We start from the raw sequence: 18951 nt of genomic DNA on the forward strand, positions 1-18951 counted from the left end.
CAAGCACTAGTCTCAGCTGGTGTAAATGAAAGCAGCTTCAGTGGCTTTGTCAGGGTGGAGACTGCATCTCCATCTAAAACATCTGTCCTGGGTTCCCGTTTTCAGCATCTCTGCTCTCACCACCAGCAAAAAGAAAAACTTGCTAAATTTTCTTCATTGTTAATCATTAACCTCTGGCTGCATTTTCATCTCTAAAGCAGCATGCACCTATTTGTTTGGTATGATGCTGATATATGATGATTTTTCTATAGTAGTGTTTTGAAAGCTTCTGTTATTTTCTTAACACCTCAGGCTTTCTTATTTTATTCTGCTGCCTCGATCCATGCAACAAGTCTCCAGCTACAAAACCATGCACAGCCTGTGCACCCTGCAGATGCCTCCCCCTTCCAGCCTCACTGTCACCACAAGGCTGATGTGATGCCAATCCCAGAGGGCAGAGCTTCTGTCCTCCTCACACGAATGGGCCCTGACGTGCTGAGCTGGTTCCCGCAGGCAGAGTGCCTCTGAAGATGATGCTGTCTGACAACGGGAATCAATCCAGCATTTCTTTATCTCATTTCAGAGCAGCAGGACTCCTGGGGCTGCGACACTGAAAATGTGCCGTGTGTTACCCATCCTGATCAAAACACTCAACGGTGGTCACCGCCCTGGACACGCTCACACAGGGGCAGCCCAAGGACTGTCAGAGCCAGGGGCGCCGCGCCGAGCCCCGCTCCTGCCGGAGAGCAATCTGCTGCCTGACGAGATGCTCCCATCCCCTGCATCAAAACCTTAAGCTTTTCTTCTTGGACACAGAGATTAAGGGCAATCCTGACAAATTCAAAACTGGATCAAGTATGGTACCTCAGTGAGATGAACCGCTGTCCTACAAATTGCCCAGCCAGGCTGCACTCCTGGACTTCTCATAGGAACCTGTCCCCTCCAGTTGCACAGGTTCAGCAGCCCCAGGCAGCGCCTTTTCCAAACCCATTGTGGCAGTGTAGGCTTCACATGAATTGCAAAAGCTGAGCTAGTTGGCTACACACCAACCAGGTCAACAGCATTTAAAAAATCTTTATTATTGTTCAGCTTCCAGGCACACATACCTACAGACACATATCTGGGAACTGACAGCCTAACAAGACATTTGTCTGGCTTCTGATCCTGCCTTGAAAAAGCCTTTGGGACACGGCTCTCTGCCGAATCTCAGACCAAGCATCCCTGTCCCATAGTTCTTGCCAGTTTACTTCTCAAACAGCACTTCTGCCCCAAATGTCCCTGCAATTGAAAATCATGATAACAAATGGTTGAATTAGAATGAGGTTATTGTTGCATAGAAAACCAGAATCAATGAGTTATGCAAAACAAGCAAATTATTATGAACTTGTGTCTTATTCTTTTTAACCACTATTTTATAGTGCCTTTATATCTATAGATACACACACACACACACATACACACACACATACACACACATTTTTATCCATTAATACGGGATGTGAACTTCAGACGCTTTGGGCTTCTGCTAACCAACAATTGTAACTTCCCTCTAGTGGCCAATTGTTGCTTAAATGCTAGTGAGTGAAGACCTGTCTGCCTCTCATTATAAAAAAGATAAATCAGCTTATTTTAGAAAAATATATCCGAGTTTCCATTTTGATAAAGTTTATGGTCATTGCCTAATTGTAGTAGAACAGCACAGGCTGTTTCCTTATTCAAGCAAAACTTTGGAACCAAGCACCTGTAGTGAAAAGGACAGGAAGGAAAAACAATCTCAGTTAAATAGAAATTCTTGCTGGGTAATTGTTCAAGTGATGTAAGTATACCAAAAAATTGTGGTTTGTACTGCTAGAAAATAAAAGCTATAGTATTCACTTATAGGCAGGGTAACCAGTTTTCTTGTGCTTTTCATGTGGTATTTGTGCCTACAGGCCATCATATAGCCTAGCAAAGGCCATTTTCCTTCTCCTTGCTGGAAATCAAACTCTTCCTGTCCATGCCAGCATTCTTTTACATTCATCTGTCCTCTGACTTGTCCAGAAACTGTTGCAATTAGCTGTCTTTTTTTCCCTCTCTTCAGTTTTATTCTTGAAGAATGTCTTTAAAAACATTAATTCTGGTATTCCATGTTTGGAGACCTCATTGTGTAGGTTCTTCACCTATCAAACAGTTTGTATGGCTTCCTTGTATCTTCCTTATCTCAACAGCTAGGAGAATGCCCACTTTCCTCATATTACTGGAACACTATTAGTCAAATTCCTAAGAACAGGGAAAAGTATCACTTCAGATTGCCTTGTCCTATACCTGCAGAAAGCGGGTGCTTTCCAGGAGATAGTTTTAGCTTACTTCAAAAAGTAAGGAAATTAAAGCAACAGCCTTGTGTGTTTGATTGGCCAGCTGGTTACTACTTCCCCTACGCCAAACCTACAAACTTCCTGGCAATTCTCAATTGTTTGACTGACATTTTTAAGATTGTCTTAAAGATGTCTTAAGATTGTCTTACATCTTTCTAAGTCTCCTGGAAAAATAACAAAATAAATAATAATTTAAAAAATCAGGAAGGAGAGTGATGTCCTATTGATCTATTTTATGCTGTTTGTCACCAACAGACAGTCTGGTCTGCACCCAGCAGGCTGTGCTGCTCCACACAAGCAAGGGCTCCTGCTGCCTCTGCCATTTGTTTGTTTTTCTCTTTTCACCATTCAGGCCAGCTATCCTACTATCTGTTGGTCAACTCTTTCCAAGAAACCTCAGATATTATACTTTTGTTCTTGCATTTTCTCTGTCCCAGAAGTTTCATTTTCACTACCTCTTCTTGCCGCACCAGAAGGTAAACTTTTCATGCCATAACTCTCTTTCATTACAGTACATATATTGCAGAATATCTATTCAAAATATATTCTGAACACAGCAATTTGGAAAACTTCATTTCTTCCCTTAGTCCTGTGAAGTCTTGAAACCCTTTAGATCTTTGCAAACACATGACAGAGGAGTGGGCTGCTATCCTCTCTCAGGTAAGATGTGGGGTTTCAAAACCAAAGTATCCCTCTTCTGAATTCTTGGGAACATGGGAAATGTAGCAGCACCCTCTGGAAGATACATATCAAGCACAGTTTACTGTCAAAGGTCAATGTAGTTCATTCCTCAATGTAGCGCAAGACCTGGTAATTTTTAAAAAGTTTGGCACCAGAACTGGACTGACTAAACTTTCCCTGTTAGAAAGCTCAGGTCTGGTCTGAAACCCATATTTGTACAGCATGGACCAGGTATGTTTCCTCCTCATCGCTTATATCCAAAATGTGACAGAAAGCCAGGCAGAATTAAATCTAAGCAGTGGCTTAGATTTCTGACATGATGCCGTTGGGTTTTTTTCAGCTGGCAGGGAAACCACACTACCTTCTAAACTTCTTTATTTTAGTTGAGCACCTTAGGGCAAGACAAAACAGGTCAAAAGGCTGGCTGGGTCCAGGTGACAGGAGCTGTCTCCTACCCTGCCTCTCTCCAATTTAAACATGTGCAAACCTATTACTTGCCAGCTGGCTTCAGATTTATCCGGAGGGACGAAGCCAGTGCTGCCAAATACAAAATAGCACAAACTCCTCCAAACCCAAATGAAGAATCATCCTTCAGGTATTGAACATGATCACAATTTTTTACCAGCTCATTTACATGTGAGCACAGTAAGGAATGTCGTGGATATTTTTGCTGCCAAAACTCATGAGAACACTGGGATAACCATTTTTCTCCTTGCTTACAGTCACAACAGATCACATCTACTGTCGATCATAGTCCTGCTGACATGTATTTATCTTGACAGTTTGATCTAAAGTTTCCACTTCTCATGTGCAAAGAGCAGCCAGAGATTAAAACATGATGGCCAGTTGGATTTACTTTCACTCTAGGGGCATCATTTGGGGGTAGATTCCTACAAGTAGTACATTCAGTTATTTCCATCTTCCCACAAAACCAGTTCCTGCTTCTGCCAAGTCTCTGAAATGTTCTTTCCTAAGGTAGATGAAGGGGGGAAAAAAGAGAGGGAGTGGGACAGAAACATAACAGAGGGCAATTGCTTTTCAGAAATTATTGGAATCTCATTCTCTTTCTGATTTTCTCCCCCCCCCCCCCCCCATTTTTTTTTTCAGAAAAGAAGACACTTCCAGAAGGTAGCTAATATTTCTTCATATATAATTCCTAGGATTTCTGTTTTAACATAGACCAGACATCATGAAAAGAGAATTTGGTTCCCAAATCTTTTGCCACTTTGCCTCTGCTAAGAGGAAATTGCATTTTCCTAGGAACAATGTGAGAATAGATTACAAGAAAAATTACGATTGGGGTATCCTCTTTAATTCCCTCAGGATTTATACAATCACTTCAGTGAGAATAAAATCAAAAGCAAAGGTATATCAGTAAAAGAAAAGTGTAGCAACGATACGTATTAGTACACTTTGGGGAACATGCATAGATAATGTATGTGTGTCTCCAAAAATTGTTACTGTATGAAATCCTTCTCCCCAACTATGCCTAGGGAACTCAGACCTCTCTTTTCAGGAAGTATTCTTTAATTGAAACAGAAACAGCTGTATTTCATATCTCCCAGACAGTCTACATTGCTGCAAAAATCAACAGATACCTGTACAAAAACCAAGGCAGCCGATATCTGAAGATATTGCGAAGATATTTGAAGATAAAAGTGCCAGAACTGAGTCTGTGCAGGTGACAGGAGCAGAAATATCCAGGGGGTTCCAGTTAATATGGGAAGGCTGGCAGAATGGCTTCTGATTCAGTGATAAGATCCCTCTTTCAAGTATCATGCCCACTCATCAGCTTTGGATACATCTCCTGAAGCACCTGCATCTCTTGGAATCCATGGCTCTCCTGCAGTCTTCTACGCAGAACAGCTGCCCTCCTGCCCAGTCTGTTTCCATTCATATATAGGATAAACAAGATATGAAAAGAGCATTCCAATGGATTTTGTGTACTGTAAAAGATGATGACTAAAAATTCCTCACTTCATATTTAAAAACAGATAACCATAAGTTTTTATGTCAGACAATTCCTTTAGGACACAAAATCCTTATTTGGGATCCTATCTGAGGGCTCTTGATTTCAAATCAACATTACTTTCTCTTATTCACTCTTACAGGTATGGAACATGACTGTTTCAGTTCTTTTCTTTGCAGTAATATGACTAAATAAATAATAAAAAACATTCATGGAAGTAAAATGTAAATCACAGATTTCAATTGGAAACGGTCAGACAAATTTACCATTTTTTCAATTGGTAGCATGTAAAGGTATGCAAGTTTCTGTAAATAATTTGGTGGCAGTAATGGAAGTTCTGTGACATCATGGGAACAACTTCTGTCAGGGCTCTTTCTTGCTGTTTTACTACTTTGAAGTCTTAATTACAAGACTAATCTGATGTGATTTTTACTGCTAGTGTAAACAGAACAAACAGTGAAATTTTAAAACCACATTTATTTTTAATACAAAATCCGTTGCACTATTACAGAAGTGAGCCTGTATGTTTACCCCCACATGCACAGATAATTCAGCATCTACAATTAAATAAGAGTAAAATGATATTTTTTTACCAAAACCATTGGCAAATCCTGTGAAGAAATGTTCTCTTTGTGCTTTGTAATCAGTGTTCATAGAATTCATTTTGTATTTCAGTTCCCATTAAAAAAACTGACCAATGGAAAGCTCAAAGGTGCGAAAGAAGCTTATTACAGCTGGGTTACATTTGGGATTACTTCAGTTGTGCTTTACCTACAATATATACATGAAAGCTGCAAGATGTCCTATGGGCTAATGTAGTGCACTGGCAAAAGCTCTGAATGGTTCAGTTGGAATCTGCAGTAAATGAGCAGATAACTATTTTATTTTCACAGAAAAAAAAAAAAAAAGAAAAAGGAAAAAAAAATTAAGTAGATGCTTTAAAATACCATGCACACCAGTGGCTATAGTACTTCTTACACAGTACAACATAAGCTTTCTTGGTTTATTTGTCTGTAACACCTAGAAGCATATAGCATCTACGCTTTAAGTGTATTTACAAATTCAACAAAATATCTACATATAAAAAGCTTACTTAAAATTAAACTTGATGCAAGTTATGAAAAACCAATTTATTGGCAAATGAAACTGAGCATTCCTTCAACCATAGGTTGTTATAAAAATTTATATTTGGAGGTAAACATTTGATTGATATAGTATGCAAGAAAATAATTTTTTAACCGATAAGGGAAATCCTTTACCAATAAACCATATTAGCACTTGTCAGACGGAATGCTGTGGTCCGAGCGTAACCCCCACACTGCTTCAGGCTGGAGATAATTACAAAGCTGCCACACTGATCAGGCTGGGACACAGAGAGAAATGCACTCTCACCAAATGATGGAGTCAGCTGCTTTGGGTTTTTAATGATTTATTTTACAAGAGCTTATTCCTTGCTGTGTTAGTAAATAATTTAACTCTGGTTGTGTTTTGGGATTTTTGTTTGTTTTGTTTGTTTTCATTTTTGTTTTAAGTATTCTAAGGCCATGAAAACATGCTGTGCTGTAACTGTGTAGAAAGCTTTTTCTAAAGGGAAAAAAAAAATCATACTCTTCTTTATGTAATTTAAAATATTTTAAACTTTCCATTTTTAGCACAACAGTTTCATAACACTTCTTTTTCTTCACATTTTTCCTTTATTTGGCAATGACAGTAGTCTGCTAATCACAGTTTACTGCACCAACTGATTTAGTAGTACAGCACATTACGGAATGCATATTGTATAAAGGCACTGAATGTAATTTGCCCTGTGTTTTCTGGAATATTTTCCTTAATTTTTAAAGTTTTTCTTTCAGTGACTGTAAAAATTCCAAAATGCATTGCAATGCATATCTTTTATGCCCTAAAATCAATTCAATATGTTTTGATGTAAAAATAGAACACTGTACTGCCGTAATACTTGACAGATTAAAAAGGCTATAAAGTAATAGGAGCAAAGAGCAGATAATAGGGTCTCATTAAGCATCAGCAAATGCAAGTGTCATACTTAAATCATTTAGCATTTATATACTGTACATACTGTTCCTAACTGTCTTGCAAAAAGACATATGATAGCTAGACATTAAGTCACCAATTTCACAACAATGTCCACAAAGACATTGAAGTTCTATATAATACTACTATAACACTCTGACATTGAGAACGGAATTCATATCCAGGGATTCAGCTGAGGACTGCATAACAAATTGTCAAACCATGTCTTTATAGTGTACACGAGATTATCTGTGAGTTGTGTAGGGGGTTTTTTTCCATGCATTTTACTGTATTTTCAACAGGAAACAAAATTACAAGCTGATGTTACTGTTTGTGTCAGTTCCTTTAAAAAAAAGTAAAAATACCCAAGTTTTGAACAAAATTTGAATTTTCTATTTTGACTCATAGTAACATACCACTTACTGTGTCATTATGCTGTGTACTGGTGTTAACCTGCATGTTCTCATAGCATTAACTTCTGGTGGTGAGGAGCTCCGATACCTGCGTGTTCATAGTATGAGAAGGAGGATGTACAAGTGCTTTAAGCAAACTGGAGATACAAGGGGATCAAGTTCTGTGGTTACACAAATGAATTCATGGCATTTACAGGAGAAGGAGCCTCAGAGCTTTCATTGCCTTCTGCAGGTTCTTTCTCTTTTTTACCACTATATTGTCCAATAAAGGAGCCATCCTCATTGAACTGACCATTTACACCTTCTCCATAGTCAACTAAACTATCATCACTGTCTTCTTTTTTCACAGTTCTGTCTGAGGGTGTCCGGCTTCCTTTTTTTAGAGGTTTATGGTCCTCTGCATCGCTGCAGACACAAACAAACAAACATGGGATTAATGGATGTACTGTTTATTAAGACAAAATCAGCCATGCATGCAGATTTTATGAAAAGCATGTGTGCAGCCCTATAATCCTTTAGTAAACCCACATCACATTGTAGAGACAAATCAATATGATGCAGTTCACATGGAAACATGGTGTAAGAATGGTTTAAACAGAGAATGTCTTCAGTGGCGGGGGGGGAGTTGTGGTTTCTTTTATTTTTTTCCCCCATCGTGCATGACTTTTCAGTGGTAAGACCTGGGCCCTTGGCTTGGAGGTCATGTAGATGCAACTGCAAGCATTAAGAAGTGGGTTGTAAAGCTATAAAAAAAATAATTTGTTTGTTCTCCAAAGTAACAAGCTCATGATGTGCCGTGAAGTTAGTCTGTTAAACTTCTTAATTTCTTTGACTCCTTGAAAATGAATGAGGAATGAATTTGGTTAAATGAAATATACTGATTTTCTTTACTAGTATAAAGAAAATAAAAGAGCTGCATTTCAAATAATTTGTTACATAATGCAGGCCAGACTTGCAATTTTTAACCTTACCTTTCAAGAGACCTACATATTCCATTAAATGGGTGCAGAAGAAACAAATGAAAATAGCCTAAGAAGAAAAGCAAAGTCCATATCCTGATAGTGATCAGTATTGTATCAATAATAAGTTGCTCTTAAAATTTCTACAATATTTACTGTATTACAGGTAAAGCAACAATTTAGCTTACAGTAGCTAGAATTGAGGAGTTGAGAGCATGCTTAGTCTTTTTCATTTCTTATCAGATCCATCTCCCTACCCTACTCCATGACTGATAATGTTCTGACAATGGTGATGGTGATTTGGAGGACAACAGAAAAAGGAAAGGAAAGAAAGGCCAGTAGAGGAGATCCCGGTAGCAAAGTACTGTGGTCTTTCCTTTGTCAGTGAAAAGCTGCAGCACCATCAACATCCTCAAATAAATTTGCAGCTGTGGTAGGCTTGTATTTCATGAAATAGATATAGTTGGGCTCTTTTCAGAATCCTTTATGTTGCACTTCAGTGTCAAGATGAGGATTTCAGCAGCAGCTCCAAAGCATTTTGAATTGAAACCCACCATTGCCAGCTGCACTTTTGGGTGCAATTATATACCTTGTCTTAAACAGAACATGTGACTTGATTTGCATATAGGGTACAAAAAAATGAAGTGGTTTGGGGTTTTTATTTAGATTCACAGCTTATGGGAAATATAAAGAAACACATACAAAATATTAAAGAAACAAAATTACATTTTGCAATTTCTAGAACACTAGGCTGAATATATACTCAGCAAATTATTTTAACCCTCTTATTCCTAAAACCTTTATTCTTATAAAATAATGCATTTTTTTTCTAACTAATACCTTTAAGCACCCAGAGAAACCATATATATATATATATGGGTGTGTGTTTGCATACATATGTACGTAAAACACAAACACAGGATGTACAAGGCCACATCAGATCATATAGTTAGCCAACAAAAGCCCTGTTGAGAAACTGTTGCTAGAAAACCATTACTGCCATTTTCCATCAAGCTGTTTCTCCTCATCACCTTTTTCTTTTGTTTGTTTTGGAAAACACTAAGTTATTAAATTCTAAAAGAAGGCCACCTCTAATATACACATACTTACAGAAAAGCATACCAGAGATTTTATCATTCTGCATATACACCAGAAAAAAAGTGGTAGGAATATCTCTCTTATTTACATGTAAGAAAATCCTCATGCTCAAAGCACACAAAAGAAAAACCTCCAAATGTGACTGTATCAGGCTTGATGTTTTACTTATTGTGGTGTACAAGGCACGAGGATAAATGTCATTCATCTGTGCTCACTGGTGCTACAAACATACAGGCAAATAACATTTAGAAGACTGTACTCCAAAATTTCAAGAATCCAGCAGCAAAGTGAAAATGTTTGTAACACTATGAACACAAGCAGATTACAGAGACATTACTGAAGAGAGTTCATTTTGGAAGGACCCCATATTTAAATGTTGAAGATGGAATTGAGTATTTAATACTCATACATATACTCATACATAATACTCATACTCCAATGCCCCCATCAGAAGGTATTAACAGTTATTAAAACAGACTACAGGAGTCAAAAGAAGGCCAGGCGCTCCTGCTGAAATTGTAACCAGTCCTTCTCCCAGGGAAGATCTGCTTTCTGGGTTAGTCTGTTAAGGAAAGGGCACTGGTATATGGTTTGCTGTTTAATTTCAGGTGAATAGCTTCATAGTTCTTTACACCATAATATGCAGAAATTAAAATAAATTAAAATTGCAGTTGTATCATATTCCGATTGGTCATGAATCTCTGTGCAAATATTCTAAAGTATGACTCTAAGCCAGTGTAATTCACTAGGTTGGAATATACATATATAAACACTATGCCACTTCTGTATAAATACACCAACATTTTTGTGTTTAATCCAATGAAAAGCTTGATTTGCCATTACAATTTAGAAAAATCTGAGTATGAGAATGTCTGCTTTCTGTTGCTCTTCTGGTTTTCTTATTTATATTTTTGCAAATGAAGTTTATTTATAGACAAACAATGAAGAAATACTTACAGAGTTGCATTCAGTATAAGGTTTTTTTCTATATTTTAGTCAAGATGTGAAATCCACAATCTCTATAATTGAAAGCAAACAAAACTGCAGATTTACCCAGGAGTGCAACTACATGGAGGTGGGTACTGGTGTGAGAGCACAGAAACTGCAAAAATCAAATCTGAACCCAGGGATTCCTTCACTTGTTGCACTATGTAAGTCTAGAGAGAGGTTCTGTCAGGACTCTGGCAGTGGGAAAAACAAGTGGGATTATCCAAGATGCTTTACATTCCTGGTTCAGAAAAGATAACATATGCCATGGTACCATTTTTTCTGTATCAAACTGGATTATGACTCTTAAAATGAACACAGTGTTTTGGGTGGAAGAGAAAGAAATTGGGAAAAAAACCCCAAACAAATAAGAAAAGGAGAAAAAAGTGAACACATCAATGTTTTGGACAACACTTTTGCTACCCTGGGGATTCAAAACAGAGGAGGGGCTCTCTGGTGGTCTGGCAAAATGAGTCTATTATCTGTTTCCTGCCAAGAAGCAAACTACAAAAACTGCTGAATTACATTAGGAAGAGCTATAGAACACTTTAGACAGTAGAATATATAATATTATATTGCCAAAACATGGTAAAACCATAAATTTTGATACTGTACCCACAAGGTTTGCCAACCTTGCTTACAACTGTTCATAAAACTATTCCAAAGTGCAATCAGGATAAATCATATTTTCTTTCTGTTTCTGTTTGGGGTTTTGCTTGCTGACTTCTATTACATACCTAGTGTAATACTGTGATATTAAAAAATAAAGTGCAAATTGGGTTGACTAAAATTACAGTGGTAAATTGAAGTAGTTTTTTAAAGTGTCATTTATGCAGTGCATATAATTAATAGTCAGAAAACAATACTTGATGGCACTTGATGGGATCCAAACATGAGGTGAGAATGGGTATGCTTTATTTAGAGCCATGGAAGTTAAGTGTTGCCATACTTTTACTATTTTTTGCTGTAAAAATAAATTCCATACTAGTATCTTTTTAGGGATGCAAATTTCTCAAAGAAGACTCATATGTACCAATCATTTTGATAAGTACCTATATGTACCATATACACTTCTTTTCAGTAAGAAAAGTGTTTAATATTAAAGCATATTCTAAAAGCATGATTTAAATATTAATCATTAATGATTTCTATTATATGAATATGTTTCTCTTTCTTCTTAGTTTAATGAAACACATCTCAAACTTGAAGTTAATTATTAAGAGATATAAGAAGTATGAAGGTAACAATAACATAAGTGCAAAGTACAAATTTATTTGTTTAAAAAAAGTAATTCCATTTCACAAGCTTATCAATTATTGAAAGAAATATGTACCTTGAAATCTCCTTTCTTCTTTCAACTTTTCAATTTTTCTTCCTTAGATATGGGTACATGCAGCAACCAGTCAGAATGGGGAAGACACTTTTACGATGCCTCTGCAGTCCAGCAGGCAACTAGTTCCCAACTAAACTTTGCCACATTCACAGACATGCAAAAAGACTCAATATATGGTTAGCAATATACTACTTTTCCTCACAGCAGAACTGTCAGGTGAAAGGCAACATGAAACAAAGTGGGTAAAACATTCTGGGCAATGAGACACAGAAAGTGGATGCAGAAGATGAAAACTGTTAGCAGTAAATTCCTTTTTCTGTGACCTCAGGTCAATAGCCCAGAACTGTTTAAGTAAAAGCAATGAGGTAAAGCCACAGAAATCCCTTCCTCTATGGCTTCCCTGCATACTCCAGGAGAATCTGTCCCTATACCTAAGAGGTTTCTGCTGACACTCTTAAATTATTAGGACTGTGAGTCCTAATATTATTACAGTCAATCCAGACTTCAAAGCATTTTACTATTTCTTATTTAAGCACACCTATATTAGTCTTCTGAGTAGTTTTTCATTAACATCTCTCTAATATTCAATCTTCAATCCTGACAGAAGCTGGAAAAACTGGGTAATGAAGCCTTGGCTTTAAAAAACAATGTGCTGAAAAAGTTGTTAATCACACAAGTATTAAGAATTAAAACAAGAATTGTCAAAGAAAGTACATGTGCGTAAATTAGAACACAGTGAGACCACTGCCAAATCCAATTGGACTGTTCAGTTCTTCAGGCAGCCCACTGAGATAACCTCTTGTTCTGGAATGGACCAAGCTTAGAATTACAGTCTTGAGGCACAAATCATGGCTAGGTCCCTAGGGAAACACACCTAAGCTGCAAGTTAAGTAACTACAAGAGAAAAACCCCACAATTGTGGTTACAAACTTTATTTTCATTGTTAGTTAGCTCAGAAGAAGGAAGAGTAATATATTATCTAGCAATCCCAGAACTCTCTGCCACAGTGTCTCACAGCATATCCTAGAATTTCTAGGAAAAATACTGTGTCAAAATATTGAAGAAAAGAGGCAAATAATTCACCAAAATGTGCAAATATCCTGCGTTACCACACTATCAATCCAACCACTGTAGTTGCCTTGTCCTGTTTCATCTTCTTAAGAACATTCTTCAGACCACTGGACTTTCATCCTTCCCTTGTAGTTGCTTGCTTCCAGTCTTCCTACCCATGAACTCATGGGTCTGTAGCTGTCATAATTTCTCTCCATTTATGGACCAAGAGGAAAATTTAGGCTGTTTTATACACCTACACTGACCTCAACACACATCTGTGGTACTTATTCTGTTTCTTGCAGGTTCTTGGTGTAGACAATGACTGTCCACAATTTATTGTCTCAGTCTTCTACAACTCAGAAAACCACTGAAAGTGCAGAGAAGATTGCTACAGAGGCACTGTTTTCCCTTATTATGTAAAAATGAAGGAATCCAGCCAGTCACAGGAACATAGCATCCATAGTCATTCCATAGTTCCCAAAACACCTGCATTTCCTAAAGCATTATTTCCTTCACTAGATCAATATGGCAGAAAAATCTGATTGTTGTCTGGTCCTGCAGACCAGCCAACTCTCACACAGAAAGTATTCTCTTAGTTGAAGCTGAGGAGTGCAAAACTTCAAACAAATCCAAAGCATCCCAAGACCACTAGGAAGCCTAGAAATAGAATGGGAAAAAACCCTCCCCTAAAGAGAGAGGATTTGAGAGCTATGATTTCTCTAGCTTAATTAGTCATTAAGATTTAAGTAACTTCATAATTTAAATCTTACTTGGAAACGCCTAATTTTCTAAGCACTGGGTTTATTTGTCCAGAAATACTGAAACATTTCCATGTCTTTCACTCTTCCCAGTTCCTGAGAAACTAGGAAGCAAGTTTATGTTCTTAGAAAGTTCCTCTTGATGGTCTGATATCTCTCTGAAAGTGAGATGTCTTTTCATACTTGGCATGAAATGACTGTGAGACCTTATACTTTCCCTTCCCTCCTTTGAACTTTGGAGGAGAACGCAAGGAACTCACACACTTGTGAGGAGAACAGGAAGAGCTTCCAGCAGAGCTCTTTTTTTTCCTCTGACGTAAGTAGTGCTTGTGTTCTGAGACATCCTTCATGATCTGGACTAAGGATTCACCAAACAGCTTGCCCCCTGTGTATGGCAAGGACAGCAGTTTACATTTCAGATCTAGTGATGAGCTCCAAGGACGCAGCCAGAGAGCTCTCCAGGCTACAGTGAGGCATGCCACATTTTTAACAGTGAGTCTGAGAGAATCCTCAGCTGCATCATGGATAAAATTAGCTGCAATTTTACACAGCCTGCGTTTTCTCTGCATGGCACCAGATGGGACCCATTTCTTTTTGAATCTAGCTTGTTCTTCCTCTAACCATATTAGTAAAGCTTTAGAAGCATAAGTGCAGTAGATAGATACTCCAAGCTGGGCTGCAACTAGCTTGAAAGATCTTTTAATTGCTTCCTCAATCTTTCTGTCAGTAGGATCTTTAGGGAGAGCATCTGCATTATCAGGCACTGACAGTACAGAATTACCAGTAACCAATACTCTGTCTACCTCAGGCAAGGTTCCCCACAAAGCAGCTTTGTCTGCTGGAAAAGGATAGAGCTTACGTAGGACTGGTGGGGCTTCATGCTTGCCTTCGGGATTTCCCCAAATTCTGCAGACAAGATCTTCCACAGCTGAATGGATAGGAAGTGCATTATCTACCTTGCCTTCTTCAGAGGGGATAAGTAGTTCTTCAGAGGCACATTCAGATTTGGAAGATTTTAGCATTAGCACCCTCTTTATGTGTTCAAAAAGATAATTCTGATTCTCCATGTCAAATTTACGCAAAGGATCTGGTCCCTCTGGATCTTCTGTAGGGGACTCAGATGCCACCTCTCCATCTTCAGGGGCTGATTCAACCTCCAAGGCCTTGTCAGCCTCAGGTTTCTCCTTCCCAGAAGCTGTTTGATCTTTTAAGCTGTCCATATGATCAAACTCAGAAGTCTGGGAACTGCTCCCAGATGCTTCTAAAGGAACCAGTGGAACTTCTGTAATTGGTACCCTGGGATGCTTCACTGAATGGGACCTAGCCTGTGCCACAGATGCTATGCTTTGTCTGGCTGCTGTCAAAGCATCCTTTAAGACAGTGGCCAGCTCAGGCAAGATTACAGATTTCATTAGTGAATTCTTTTCAGATTCGGAGAAGTGAGTAGCAGTAGAAGGTCTTACCTTCCTGTGGCAGGAGCTCTGCGTGTCGTCTGAATCTGAGCTGCAGTCTGGGGTCTGGCTGCACCAGTGCTGGAGAGAAGAATGCTGCCTTGCCAGTAAGCCACCAATTGAGTTGCAGCTGAGGGGTTGCTGGAAAGGGGATGGCTGTCCTGCCTGAGAATCTGAGCCCTCCTCCAACCCCATAATGTGTTGCTCAGAAGCATGATGTCTAGAGCCATGCCTGTACTTCCATTTGTCTGACCTCTTTTCCTCTTGGCAGAGGGAAGCAGAGACAGAACTAACCCTTGTAAGCTCTGAAGACTGCCTAGCCCTCCTCCTGGTGTAGGAGGTCTCTGATCTGGTGCTGGAGTATTGATCCCCTGACCTTCTGAAGAAGTTGGATCTGTCAGATCTCACAGACTTTGCTTTGGTAAAGACAGGGTTTGCTTCAGGAGAATTGGCACAGCTACCTTTTGTTTTCTTTTCCTTGTCCAGTTTCTTTCCTGTCCAAGCAGACATGGACCTGAAGTGATGAAAAAAGTTCAAAATACTCGAATTCCTAGATCTTTCAAAAATTACATTTTTTTCCAAGGGAAACCCTATACCCTTTTTCCTCAAAGAAGCACCGCATCATGTGAGGCAGACAAACTGGGAACTGAGTGACTGCAGTGATGCTGGGCTGCAGAGAGGATGACAAGGTATCTTCTGTAATCTGACTGGTTGCTGCTCCTGCCCTGTCTCTAAGGAAAAAAGAGGAAAGCCCAATATAGACTAATTATACAGAAATACATTTTTAAAAGGAGGTTTTGCAGGGTACATAGAACTCTCCCATTGAATAAGTGTGAAAGCTTGGCATGCATCTGCCCATATTCACTAGACATGAATGAATGAATGCATTACAAAATAATTTAATAAACCTCTAGATCATTCTTTAGATTAACTCAAGCCACTTAAACATGGAGACATAAATTAAAATCTTGCTACAGGTCACACATGAAAGCAGGCTTGAATACTTATTCCAGGCCTGAGAAAACATGCATTGAGGTCACATAATTTGTACAATTCTGTACAAAGGTCAGTTTCTGCTGCTGGAAGTTCCAAGAATCAAGAACCAGTGGAGCAATAAAGGAGTATGCAAACTAGGCTTCCCAGGAAAACTTATACAGTACTTCTTAAACTCTCCTTCCAAAGATTGCTCCATACTTCCTTTTTTATCTGTTGAATTTAGGTAATTCATATGACCTTACAGCTGTAATAAAATACTATTCTGAACTCATTAACCTAAGAATGGAGTATATTGTTTTTAATCAGAGAAGAATAAACAGAAACTGCTCCTTAGCTTTCAGAACTGTACATCTAGTCCTGTCAGATCAGGATGTACCTTTTCCCTCTATGAAGAAGCTATGGCAACAAAGTAGATCCTTCTTGAAAAAAATCTGCTTTTTCTATGTACATTTGTAAATGCCAAATCTTTGCAATAATAAAGAACTTCTACACTGCTTTTGACACAGGAATGCACCACAAAAACTATTTCATGCCCACGTAAAATATAATCATATTGACCTATTTAGAAAATAGTAACATTATTTTTTGTACTAATCAAAAAACAAATAAACTGCTTATTTAATAAGCCATATTCATAATTGTTGTATGAATAGTCTTGCCAAGGCATGCTTTTGGTAATGCCAGATTTGGCTAGTATAAAGAAGAGTGTCAGGAATAAGAGCTGTGTTGCATGCTTTGAAGCTGCTTGCTATAGATCTTGTACTGAAATACATGAAAGGGAGATTTGCTTTCTTTGTAGGACATTCCTTCACCTCTGTGTATAACATCACTTCTTTGTTATTGGATTAGGTGTTAGTACTGGCAGCTATTTTAAACACATTTGTTTACCAGTCAGCTTTCCAGATTGTCTTTGTTAGGCTTCAGTTAGAAATTTATTTTCAAAAATTGTAATGCTCAACATAGTGCCCCAACTAAAGGACACTGCATCTGGCATTTGAAATCTCTGAAAGATGGCTTCGTAAATAAAGATTCCACACTTTGACTTTCAAACACACACAATGGTGTTTGAATGTGGTTTTCACCTTGCATTAGCAAATGGCTTATACTAAGCTTGGATAATTTTTTTTTTCTAATGGTGTGGTTGAAATGTTATTTTTAGTTCTAAATAACACAGGATACAAAATCTTTGACATGGAAAAAAAAGTTAGTCTTAAATTAATAAGTGTGATACTATATACAGTACAAGTGTGATATTAACAGTGAACATGACAAACCACATCAGCTGCTCACCTGTATTCACCAAATGTTCCATCATCTTCCTTCATAGGTTGTATTTCTGGATCAGCATGTGCATCCTCCTTTTCCTTCACTAAAATATTTGAAATAGTAATTTTATCATGAAACTGCAAGATGAGAAAATCTAAGACCTTAATTTCTCAAACTGATCACACTTGGCAGGAATGTCTTTTGAATAAAAACTATTTTTAAATGGGTCCGTAGGCTTTTTTTTTCCAGAGGAAAAAGATCTGCTAATTAGTGATAGGATTTTATTTCCATTCAACCATGACTGCAAGTCATTTTGTATTAGCAGAACTTTTTCTTTCTTTTATTTCTAGCAAAAAGAGAGAAAATTGTTAAAAATCCTACTAAAATAACTTATTTACTTAGATGATTAATAGAGTTATTGCCTAATCAAATTTGAATTATTTAGTTCTACTTAACAATGCTCTCTATTTCTTCTTGATGTTCTTCTCATAATGATAGATAAAACTGAATCAGATTCACTTTTTTTCACTGTCAGTTTGAACATTTTCTGCTTTAACTTCATGTAGTAAGCCTCCAAACAATTTTAGATTTTTTTTCCATTATTAATAATTCTCAAAATGTTTCTTCTTTTCTACAACGTGATCAAACTCAATGCAAAGTCACATACACTGGAACCTAAATTTTACACAATTGTATTTCTTGCACATTCTGGTTTTAGGTTTAATCCTTGTTCACTAGTGGGAATAAATCTAGGCATATAACTTGTCCCTATAACATAATAAATGTAGCACATTGACACAGAAACCCACTAGCACCTGAGAAGTCAGATATTTAGAGATGACATATATTCCTATGAGTTAAGATTGTGGACAGGATAAAACAATATACTGACTTTGAGAATTCTATTTATGGTTCTTCCCTTTGCCTTTTCATTTCTGTTTTTCTGGAATCTATTCAAATCTTTCCCTTGTCTAGCAGATACAGTTGTACAATCCAATACACAATCTCTTGTCTTTTACTCTGGTAATCTCCACACTTTATTTGTACATCACTGATTTATGTGCCATTATTTAAGAGGATATTAATTATTCTTGACAGTATTTACTAAGTCCATAATTGCAGTAACACATATGGCCTTGAGACATATCAGGCTGTTACAATTTCATACTGAAGTAATGAATTTCCTTCCACATACCACAGACAACCTCAAGATAACATGCAAAAAATTATGATGAAAAAGAGTTCATAACTTAAATTTTCATAGATTTCATAACTTACATTTCATAACTTCAATTTCTCACTACCTGTGGAAAAGTACATTTGCAATGACCCAGGAAATACAAAGTCACTGCTATAAACACTAGTACAAACTGATTCTAGTCTAGGTCCACCTTTATGTATGAGTCTGTATATACATAGGTATCTGTGCATGAAGAAATGTATACCTTGCAACTAATAATTCTGCAGAAGCAGCAAAAAGGACAGAATATCAAGGATCCACAAAGCAATTACAATCTTAGCATCCAACTGCCCTCTACACTTTTATGTAAAACTTCTGTTTTACTCTCCTCTAGATGGTGGCTCACTCTATGTCCTCCTTACTCTTTTTAGTTTCATCACTTC

The 18951-nt window shown here is 37.6% G+C and overlaps 2 protein-coding genes across 36 annotated transcripts in view; one reads left to right on the forward strand and one right to left on the reverse strand.

The window, feature by feature from the left end:
- LOC143694068 (uncharacterized) overlaps positions 1-7014 on the forward strand; it is a 36644-nt gene extending 29630 nt beyond the window's left edge. Inside the window, exon 4 of the mRNA XM_077178030.1 lies at positions 563-7014. Coding sequence (XP_077034145.1) covers positions 563-775 — 213 coding nt within the window. The 3' untranslated portion in view covers positions 776-7014. The remainder of the gene's footprint in view (positions 1-562) is intronic.
- Positions 5441-18951, reverse strand: part of NRCAM (neuronal cell adhesion molecule) — a 144716-nt gene continuing 131205 nt past the window's right edge. For 16 of the 35 annotated variants that reach the window (XM_077178903.1, XM_077178911.1, XM_077178902.1 and 13 more), the window contains 2 exons: positions 17353-17431; positions 9031-15580 (listed from right to left, as the gene is read on the reverse strand). In XM_077178903.1, coding sequence (XP_077035018.1) covers positions 13741-15580; positions 17353-17431 — 1919 coding nt within the window. In that variant the 3' untranslated portion in view covers positions 9031-13740. Of the gene's footprint in view, positions 7833-8398; positions 8457-9030; positions 15581-17352; positions 17432-18951 lie in introns of those variants that run through there. The other 19 variants (XM_077178920.1, XM_077178921.1, XM_077178924.1 and 16 more) reach the window with 4 other exon arrangements.

Source organism: Agelaius phoeniceus, chromosome 5 (assembly GCF_051311805.1).
Source record: "Agelaius phoeniceus isolate bAgePho1 chromosome 5, bAgePho1.hap1, whole genome shotgun sequence".
NCBI lineage: Eukaryota > Metazoa > Chordata > Aves > Passeriformes > Icteridae > Agelaius > Agelaius phoeniceus.